We start from the raw sequence: 10142 nt of genomic DNA on the forward strand, positions 1-10142 counted from the left end.
TAAAGGTTTTGTCTAAAAGTATTTCAGGGATGTGGGGGAAGAGGGGGCTCATTGGCCTACTCAAGGTTTGGCTTCGATGGATGGATCAAGGAATGGAGGGATAGTGGGGTTCGGGGATTGGGCGGGGAGAAAGACAGATCAGGGGAGTAGCGGCACGACTCTGACCCTGCTCTTGCAGGGCTACTGCTCCCACTGGGGAAGACTGGGTTTATGTGGTGAGTGGTTGAGAACCCCCCTGCTGGCCGGTGCAGGTAGTGTGGTGGGGGGGACATATAGGCTGCCATCTGCATTTGCATGGCCTGGAGGACCCAGGGGTTATACATCGCTGCTTGCATCCATGCCATCTGGGCCTGAGCCATCTGGGCATACAGGGCCTGGGCTTGAACCTGTTGGGATTGGGCCTGATGGGCTTGGGCCTGGTGGGCATTTAGGGCCTGAGCTTGGACCTGCTGGGCTTGAGCCTGATGGGCCTGAGCTTGTGCCAGGTGGACATTTAGGGCCTGGGCTTGTGACTGGTGGGCTTGGTGTACCTGGACCTCATTTGCCTCTTCGAACTGGGCCTTGGCTATACAAAGCTGGTGGTTGACAGAGGGTGTGAAGACCAAAGAGTGGGCTAGGTGGTAGGGGCAGGCATCGGGGGTGGCCACAGGGGGACCTGGGGCTGGTCCAGCTGGTCCTGGTGCCCTGTCGAAAGGGTTGGGGTTGAGCCTCACCCAACCATGGGCTATGGGAGTGATGCTTCGACTACTACCGCTGTGTCCCTCATGGGTGGTGGTAGGCCTGGAGGTCTGCGAAGATGCCCCAGCCACAGAGGCCGTTGGTGGGTTTGGGGAGGAGGCTGGGGCTGTGGTGGGAGCCGGGGTGGAGTAGGTGTAATAGGGGGTTAGGGCCTGTGCAGGGGTGGATGGGTTGGAGTAGGAGCAGGACGGGGCTGGGGTGGGGTAGGACAAGGTGAAGGACGGGGCTGGGGAGGAGGCTGGAGCCGGGGTGGGTGTGGATGGGGTGTGGGAGGAGGAGGGTGTGACCAGCAGAACGGTCTTCCTCTGGTTAACCGCCGAGCTGATCTTGGCAACCAGGTCCTTGGCAGCTAGCGAGAGCTGCTCCTTCTTCTCGTCCTTCTCGGCCTGGCCGTCCCGGGTCTCAGCTTTACTGGTAACGGGAGGGGTAATGGGAGTAACAGGAGGGTCGGGCTGACGGGGAGGACCAGGGATGACCATGACTATCTCCACATCATCCTCCTCCACCGCTTCCACCTCTGCAACCACCGGTACCTTGATCTTCTTCAGTAGGTTCTCCTGGTGCTGTCTGAAGCTGTGATGGTAGTACATGGACAACTGGAAAACATAAGACAGGCATTGAGATGAGATAGGGCCTATTTGTAAATCCTAGAGATTGTGACAGTGAGTTATGATTATGAGTCGTAAATAGCCTATATGATGATAGTGTAGGTAGGCTCTGTGTCCCAAATGACACCATATCCCCTATGTAGTGCACTACTTTTGACCTGGGCCCATAAGGGGAGAGAAGGAACCATAAATGGAATAAACAGAGTGCCATTTGTGACAAAAACATGTAACCACATTGGTAATGCACTGCCAATAGATTTAGGCCACTTAATGTGTTTGATCAATTAGGCCATACCTTTGAGGTGGGGGTAGCTGAGGAGAGCTTTTGAAAACCGTAGAGGATCAGTTGTTGGTCGAATCCTGCCATGGTGACACATGGGAGAGTAGGTCGGAATCCTGTTCGCTGCAACACCTCCTTGGTGAACCGCTCCTCGTCGAGAAGCATGTAAATGCCATTCTTGTCCCATGTGGCCGACTTGAACAGGTCCGAATCCACTATTTTCCACAACCTCGTGGGGAAATCTTGATTGAAGAAGGAATTGCTCAGTTTCGCTGCTTTCTCGTGGTCAAGGCGAGGCCTCTTCCGATATTTGAGCATCTGTCGAGCGTTTTCCTCCAGAAGGGAGCTAAGATCCACGTCAGTGCCAGTCGCGGAAGTCTCAGCTTCAACATCTCGTAACCGCGTACTGTTGTGTCGTTTGTGAACCGTTAGGTCTATGCCTAACACTCTCGGGGATGCACTCCTGCTGTCACTATTTAGCTGTTGCGATTGTTCCGCTAAATTATTAGTGGCCATATTTTTGCAAGCAAGCCGAAAAGTTTATATTGCTTCACAGGTACTTGTCAATAACAGAAAACACGATTTCTGTCGTCATTAATTTTAAATGTAGCACTTGTTTATGGACGTCATAGAAGCTCAATGGCAACGAGGTGACATCATAATGCGCATTAAGCCAAGGTGAATTCGCGCGCGCAAACAATCCAAACAACAGTCAAGGCTCGAAAAAATTATGATTAGTCTCCACTCAGAATATCAATCGTTGACATCCGAGTGGTTCCCTCAGCGCTCTTTAAAATAACCAATGTAAGTGGACATAGCTCTCACTATTGTGCATGCTTTCATTTGAGACGGTTTATTGAATGGTTGATTCAAAGAAACAGAACGAAACTCCTGTCCTACCACAATAAAGAAAAAACACCCAAAAAATATTGTTGGACCAGTATTTATCGTCAGAATGGCTTCGGAGTTCTTTGGCGTCTATGGTTTTACTTTTACGTATGGCTCGCGTCTCACTGTGACTCGTGCTAAATGTTTTGTGTTTGTGTGTTGGCATTGGTTACTAAAAAGTTCGCATTGTGACGTTTTTAATATGTATGAAGTATGCCGCTTTCAACTGAATTCCTTCCATCAATCATTCTTTACCAACCTGCAAGGCGCACAGACAAAAACTTGCAAAGAGTAACGGATTTTTCCCACTACCGTGCCGTCATACATACAACTAGAAGATGGCGAGCAGGAGATCAGCGCGAATATACCGAACCCATACCGGTATAATAACCTCTCCCCACGCTCATCCCCTGAGCTCCCGTCAGGACTGGTGTCGACGCGGTCTCCCCCAGTGTCTGCCTCCGCGTCCCCTGTAGAGGAGTCGGGGACGAGAACTTCTCCGCGGAGCGTCCATGCTTCAAAGAGCGGGCAGACGCGATCCTCACGCTCACCCTGGTTACCAAGGCTGCCAAGAGGCTTCGTCTGGACCAGGGAAATGTGAGAGAATATGTTGTGTTTATTTGCTGTCTGTATGCTGAATGATTTTATTGTTCACCTGCCTGGGGACTGGATATATAAGATATTTCGTTAACACCTTCCTATTATTGAGTTGCACCCCCCCCCCCATTTGCCCTCAGAACAGACTCAATTCGTCAGGGTATGGACTCTACAAAGTGTCAAAAGCGTTCCACAGGGATGCTGGCCCATGTTGACTCCAATGCTTCCCGCAGTTGTGTCAAGTTGGCTGGATGTCCTTTGGGTGGTGGACCATTCTTGATACAGGCGGGAAAATGTTGAGCGTGAAAAACCCAGCCGCATTACAGTTCTTGACACACTCAAACCGGTGTGCCTGGCACCTACTACCATACCCCGTTCAGTGGCGCTTAAGTCTTTTGTCTTGCCCATTCCCCCTCTGAATGGCAAACATACACAATCCATGTGTCAATGCTCTCAAGGCTTAAAAATCCTTCTTTAATCTGTCTCCTCCCCTTCATCTACACCGATTGAAGTGGATTTAACAAGTGACAATAAGGGATCATAGCTTTCACCTGGATTCACCTGGTCAGTCTATGTCATGGAAAGAGCATGTGTTCCTAATGTTTTGCAAACTCAGTTCAGTACTTTTTGACGATAATGTGTTGGCATTTGGGGCGCAGCCTTGGCTAAAGTAGGCCTACAATGCATAACATATTTTTGAAAGATTTAGCCATGTTTGAGTTGTACATGGTCCCTGTCAAACAAATGTAATGGATACAAGTTCCTTTCAGGGACAGAACCGGCCACTGCAACCCACCAGGCCGATCGGGGAGACTCTGGATGCTGATGAAATCAGAGCGGGAGGTGAGGGAGAGAAAAAGAGAGAGGGATGGATGGAGAGATAAAGAGAAAGGAGAGAAAATTCATTGTATATACAAGTGCCAGCAAAAACCTGAATTTCAAGTCAAACTTACATAACATAACATTATAGGTATGTTGCCGTCGACGAGGAGATGTTCTTTAAGGAGATTCTGGAGATGGCTCCCCCACAGCTGTTTATCAACAAGAGAATGCGCAGTATCTACCGACAGCTTAGCCTGTATGATTTCGGTAAGATGTGCGGTTCGGTAAGACGTACGGTTCCTGTGATTGTGGGGAACGTGGTGATCGAGACCCACGCCGCGAGCGGCCCAGTAAGCCCTGCGTCGGACGGCGCTCAGCGCGTAAGCAAGGTCATTCATACGCACACATTTTTATTTGTGGAAAAGAAGATTCCCACCGCGCACCAACGTGAAATAGACGTTGAATTGACGTCTGTGCCCAGTGGGTTGTTGATTTCATGTTTAGCTACAGTGTAATGGAATGTTAAAAACAATACCCTAATAATCAAATGAATCAGTATGTCCCAAATGGCACCCTATACCCAATATAGTACACTACTTTTGACCAGGCCAGTCGAAATGTAAGTACTATAAAGGTGATTGGGTGCCACATAAATTCTGATCATCCTTAGCAAATAACTTCTGTGCTTTGTGAGATCGTAATACTGAGTGTGTCCCCCCCCCATCCTTCTTTCGCAATGTCTTTTATTGTCTCTCTTTCGGTACAGACCTTCTCTCCCTTCTCTCTCCCCCTATTCTAGCTTGTCTACTTCCTCAATCGTTACTTCCAGCGGGTCCGCGTTGAGCTTCTCTCACTGGTAACGCGTCGTGTTGCAGTGAAGTACAATGAGCTGTCTGTACCAGCCATCAGAAGCACCACCACAACCCCCTGGACCAGCTACGGACTATCCAGCTACGATGCTCCGAAGTGGGCCTCGGCCTCTACCCCCCTCTCTCCCATCCACCACCACCACCTACTGAGCCAATGGATCCAGTGGAGATACCCCAGCGAACAACGCCCTCTCCCCAGGCTTGGGTGACCGTAGCCAGGCTAGTGAGACTGGAGTGGCCTCTATGATGGATGCCAGCACCATGACTTCACACAAGCTGTCTGTTTAAGTCCAAGCCTACCACCATCACCACCATCGCTTCCACCATGGGGGGGGGGGGGTGGGCCTGTCGTCCGGTCTCTGCCCACGTTTAGTGAGGATTCCCGGACGCAGCTCTGGCTATCGATGGCCTCCCCCTGGATGTCTCACTTCAAGCCGCTCTACAGAAAGTCTATGATGGCCCTCTCAGCACAGCAACACAAAAGAGCCGACATACCTTCCTTTCCCTCCTCTGCCTCCCCCTTCGCTCTCGTCCTCACTCCACTTCAGCCCTGCGCTAAGTGCGGCTACATCCAGGGGGCTGCAGCCCACAATCTCCACCGCCGGCCCGAAGAGGGGAAACTAGGCCAGGGACGCTACCACCTTCATCGCCCATCCCGTATATACTCTCACAAAGATACATAGGCACATCTAGATTCATAAATTAAGATACCCTGCATTATATGTGGCTGTTTCTCTCTTTGTCCATATTCTGTTCACATTATACTGCATCTACCAGCTGCAATATTATGGCTGCATCTCTCTATTCCATTCCCTGTGTGTACACTGCTTTCAACCAGAGCCCTATTGACCCTGTTTAAAAGTACTATGCTTGTATTCGTTCAGCCAGCTTTTTTTTAGACTGCACTTTGTTTGCCAACAGGGGGCAGTAGAATCATACCATTAAAACACACACACACACACAAACACACACATTATTACATTACAACAGCTACTTGTATAAGTGTTTATGTTGTGTGAGTTTAGGTGTGCGTCCCAAATGGCACCCTATTCGCTATATAGTGCACTACCTTTAACCAGGAACAATAGGGCTCTTGTCAAAAATGTTATATAAATTCAAGTCATTATATAGGGCTTCACAAACACACACACATACACACAAACAGGTCTGAGTCTGGAGATGAGCTAATGTTGAAAGCCACAGGTACACAAACAGAGCCTTGTAGTCTGAGGGTAAAGTGCTTAACCACAACCTCTCTCTCTCTCTCTCTCTCTTTCCCTCTCTCTAAAAGAACAGGACAAAGGACAACGTTTTTCCAGACAGATCAATAACTGTGTGTATCTGTGTGTGTGGGTGGTCCCACAGGACAAAAGAGAGACGTGGAGGAGCCACACCAAGCACATTAAGTGTGTGGCCATCTTGTAAGCTCTGTCTCTGTCCATACTGGTCTCATAGACTAGACTTGACATAGTAAACGTAAATTCGGGACACTCAAATGAATATGATATGTTAAGTTTGGTACGGTTAAATAAGACAGAAGGTTACTTAAGGCCAAAACGAAAGTAGGGTGGTTCGCGCATTTTAGCTAATTAGCTACTTAGCGACTACTTACTACTTTTTAGCTACTTTGCAACTACTTAGCATGTTAGCTAACCCTAACCTGAACCCTTTAACCTACTTCCTAACCCTAACCGTAATGTTAGCCAGCTAGCTAACATTAGCATTAGCCACCTAGCCACCCCTAGCTAATGTTAGCCACAACAAATTGGAATACGTAAGATATTGTACGTTTTTCAAATTGGTAACATATTGTATGAACGGCAATTTACTGATATGAATACTGATATGAAATGGATGATGGACATCCACAAATTAATACATACCATACGAGTGATCTCAGATTTACATACAGAATAATACGAAATGCTCTGAGACCATGTTGCTCTGTCTGCTGTATCTCATTTGGGTGATAACAAGCAGTGTCTGTAATATTGATTTTTAGAGGGCAGACAGGGGAGGAGTGTGTGTGGTTAGAGAAAGGAGGGAGAGGCAGAGTGATAGAGAGAAAGGGAGGGAGAGTATGAAAGAGAGACAGGGGCAGATAGAGATTAAGAAGAAGGAGAGAATGAGACAGAGAGAGAGAGGAAGGGTAGGAGAGAAAGAAAGAGGTCTTTCTTCTTTCAACAGATAATGAAGTGTGTTAAAAGAAGAATGTGTGTGTGCCTGGCACCATTTGACTCTGGAAGTGAGGGAGGGAGAGAGAGAGAGCTGTTAAAGAGAGGCTTTGTGTGGTGAGAGCAAGGTTGGTGTAACGGCTGTCGTCGGTGGAAGAAGGTGAGGACCAAGGTGCAGCGTGGTAAGTGTTCATGATATTTAATAATAATCAAAACTGAACACTGAATAACAAAACAACAAAGAAACAACCGAAACAGTTCTGTCTGGTGCAGACTCACAAAGACTGAAAATAACCACCTACAAAACCCAACAGAAAACAGGCTACCTAAATATGGTTCCCAATCAGGGACAACGATTGACAGCTGCCTCTGATTGAGAACCATATCAGGCCAAACACAGAAAATCATAGAAAAATCAACATAGACAACCCACCCAACTCACACCCTGACCATACTAAAACAAAAGACAAAACAAAGGAACTAAGGTCAGAACGTGACAGTTGGGGAGTAAATTCTTACATGTAATCAGTTACATGTAATCTTATTACAAAAAAAAAAACTGTAATCGGTTTTGTTACTACTACTTTTAAATTCACGTTAACATTTGTGTCAAAATATACATCATGACACCTTTCAATTACATTCAATTCAGCATTGAAAAAAAGTGCACGTTTAAGTTTGTTCCACGTGAGTGATTCTGACGAGAAGTCAGAGATCACTATGATGACACACCAAATTAGTTTGATGGATTTTTGTTGTCTTCTTCTAATGCCTCTTAAGGGGAAAGTAATCCAAAAGTAATCTGGTTACCTTACTGAGTTTGGCTAATCCAAAAGTTGCGTTACCGATTACAATTTTGGACTGGTAACTAGTAACTGTAAAGGATTACATTTAGAAAGTAACTTACCCAACCCTGGATGAGAGTAGGATGGACAAGAGCAGAGAGACTAGAGAGAGTCAAAGAGAAGTATAGAGGTACAGTATATAGAGAGAGGGAAACTGGCAGGGAGAAAAGGAGGGTAGAGCTGGGGATATTATAAAAAGGAAGGCGGGAGAAGGGAAGGAGAAATTGTGTGTGTGAGAGGTAGAAAGAGAGAGGGGGAGTGTAGAGGCAGTGTGTTTAGGCATATGGTTTGAGAGATAAAAAGAGAGAGATAAAGACATAAAGAGTGAGAGACATAAACTGAAAGAACACACAAAGAAAGCAGCACATATCAAAGGTGGAAATTACATGTAATCTGATTACAAGTAGTCCAAGAAGTAATCATCTAGTTTTTCAAAGTATCTGTAAGCTAATTACAACATTTTTGTTGGTAACATAACCGATTAGTTGGTTTCTTTTGTAATCAGATTATATGTAATCAGATGTCCAACTCTCTATCTCCCCAAGTACCATCTCTTGTCTATCCTACTTCTTTCCTCCTTTTTCCCTTTTTCTTTTGTAATTCATACCCTCCCTTACACCTTCTTTGTCTCCTTCCCTCTATTTCTATGTTTTCCCTCTCTCTAGCTCTCTCTAGTTAGCTGCTAGTTACAAACAGGAAGTGTTTTTTACGAGAACATGCCCCTGGCTCCTTTTCTATTTCTTTTATAGTTTCAGCAGTGGCGGAGTGTGTGTGTGTGTGTGTGTGTGTGTGTGTATGTGTATGTGTGTGTATGTGTGTGTGTATGTGTGTGTATGTGTGTGTGTGTGTGTGTGAGTTTGTGTGTGTGTGTGTGTGGTGCTGACAGAGGGATTTTCTCCTTCTCTCCTGGCGCCCCCCTCCTACACACACACACACACACACACACACACACACACACACACACACACACACACACACACACACACACAGCACCCTTCCTTTTATATCTTTGTTATATTCTGGTTGCCTGGCAGCATACTTCCTTTCTTCCTACCCACACGCTCATTAATTACTCTCTCTCTCTCTCTTGTTTCTCTTCTGGGTCTCTCTATCTCGTGCTCTCTCTTTCTCCTTCCCTCTTTCTCTCTCCCCACTCCTGTATTCCTCATCCCTCCTTTCTGGACTGCATGGGCAAACGCGATTAGTTATGGGCGACACAATGTGACTCTCAGACAGATGGAGAGAGAGAGAGTAAGAGAGAATAACACAGCCTTGTTTCTTGCTCCAGTGTAATTCAGGGACGGCCGGTGTACTACCACAACTTGTTACCCTTTACAACTTGTTACCCGCCCGCCCATTATTAGTTTAACTTCCTCTTTAAATTGCCTATTGAATGATGATCTGTGATAATGGGCTATAGTGGGTTAATGGGGTTGTGACTTGTAGGCACAATAGTTGCACTATTGAATCTGTGCGCGCAGTGAGGGGATGTGAATTAAGGCATAAAGACCACTTGGTTGTAGGTTGTGCCTTCTTGGGGCAATAGTGACAGCATTGAACTGTGTGTAGAGAAAACCAAGCCAAGTGTCATTGTAGCACTAAGGCCACTAGGGGGCATTGTGATTTTATGATTTTTAGCTGTTGAAGAAGCAGCAGCTATTCTTCCTGAGGTCCAAACCAAACATAGAACATGACAAAATACAGAACACTAATGGACATTCTATCACACATAGCCTGGGTGTCAGTCTGTTTCTGCTCACTTGCTAACTCTGTATGGAATTCCCATGCTAGACTATGACAATGGTGAAGGCAAAAGCACAAACAGATCTGGTGCCAGGCTAGGATCAAATGCTATTGTGTTTTGATGATTTGTGTTTCTTTGACTTGACTTGTTTTACATTTAACCCGTTCCTCGTGGGAATGCGATGATTGTAGTAGGAGCTGAACACATGCAAACAATCCTCCTGGGATTACAACAACTGTTGAGATTATCTAGTCGAATGAACAGTTGTCACTTTAACTCTCAATCCTAATCCGTTGGTTTGGTTACAGAGACAGATTATAACTAAATGGAATTAGAATTGGGTCATTATAGCCGAATAAAATTGGGTCATACTGAACATTGGAGTGTGATTTTCTCTATTGTAAAATAATATGTGTGTGTGGGCGCGTGCGGGATGTAACCTCTGTTTAACAACATTTCACACCTCTAACCTCTTGAAATAAATATGGCACACACACACCGTCTTCCACCTGACACACACACACAAGCAAACAGACACACACACACACACAAAAACACACAGTCCCCTCTTCCTTCC

General features: G+C 46.3%; 1 protein-coding gene across 2 annotated transcripts; it reads right to left on the reverse strand.

Annotated features, from left to right (window-relative positions):
* On the reverse strand, positions 1-6781 carry LOC139534867 (heat shock transcription factor, Y-linked-like). Of its 2 annotated transcripts, XM_071334358.1 has the most exons (3): positions 6686-6781; positions 1642-3933; positions 1-1334 (listed from the first exon to the last, which is right to left on the reverse strand). In XM_071334358.1, the coding sequence occupies exons 2-3, from the start codon at positions 2140-2142 to the stop codon at positions 57-59; spliced, it is 1779 nt and encodes a 592-aa protein (XP_071190459.1). In that variant the 5' UTR covers positions 2143-3933; positions 6686-6781; the 3' UTR covers positions 1-56. The 2 variants fall into 2 exon arrangements, with proteins under 2 accessions (XP_071190459.1, XP_071190460.1); XM_071334359.1 differs by lacking the exon at positions 6686-6781 and having other exon boundaries at positions 1642-4615.
* Between the last annotated feature and the right edge of the window lie 3361 nt (positions 6782-10142).

Source organism: Salvelinus alpinus, chromosome 11 (genome assembly GCF_045679555.1).
Source record: "Salvelinus alpinus chromosome 11, SLU_Salpinus.1, whole genome shotgun sequence".
Taxonomy (NCBI): domain Eukaryota; kingdom Metazoa; phylum Chordata; class Actinopteri; order Salmoniformes; family Salmonidae; genus Salvelinus; species Salvelinus alpinus.

Excerpts from the sequence above, each read along its gene's own strand:
- LOC139534867 (XM_071334358.1), bottom strand. The coding sequence starts at position 2,142 with ATGGCCACTAATAATTTAGCGGAACAATCGCAACAGCTAAATAGTGAC. Across the intron at positions 1,335-1,641 it reads CAGCTACCCCCACCTCAAAG|TTGTCCATGTACTACCATCA; the intron begins GTATGGCCTAAT and ends TATGTTTTCCAG.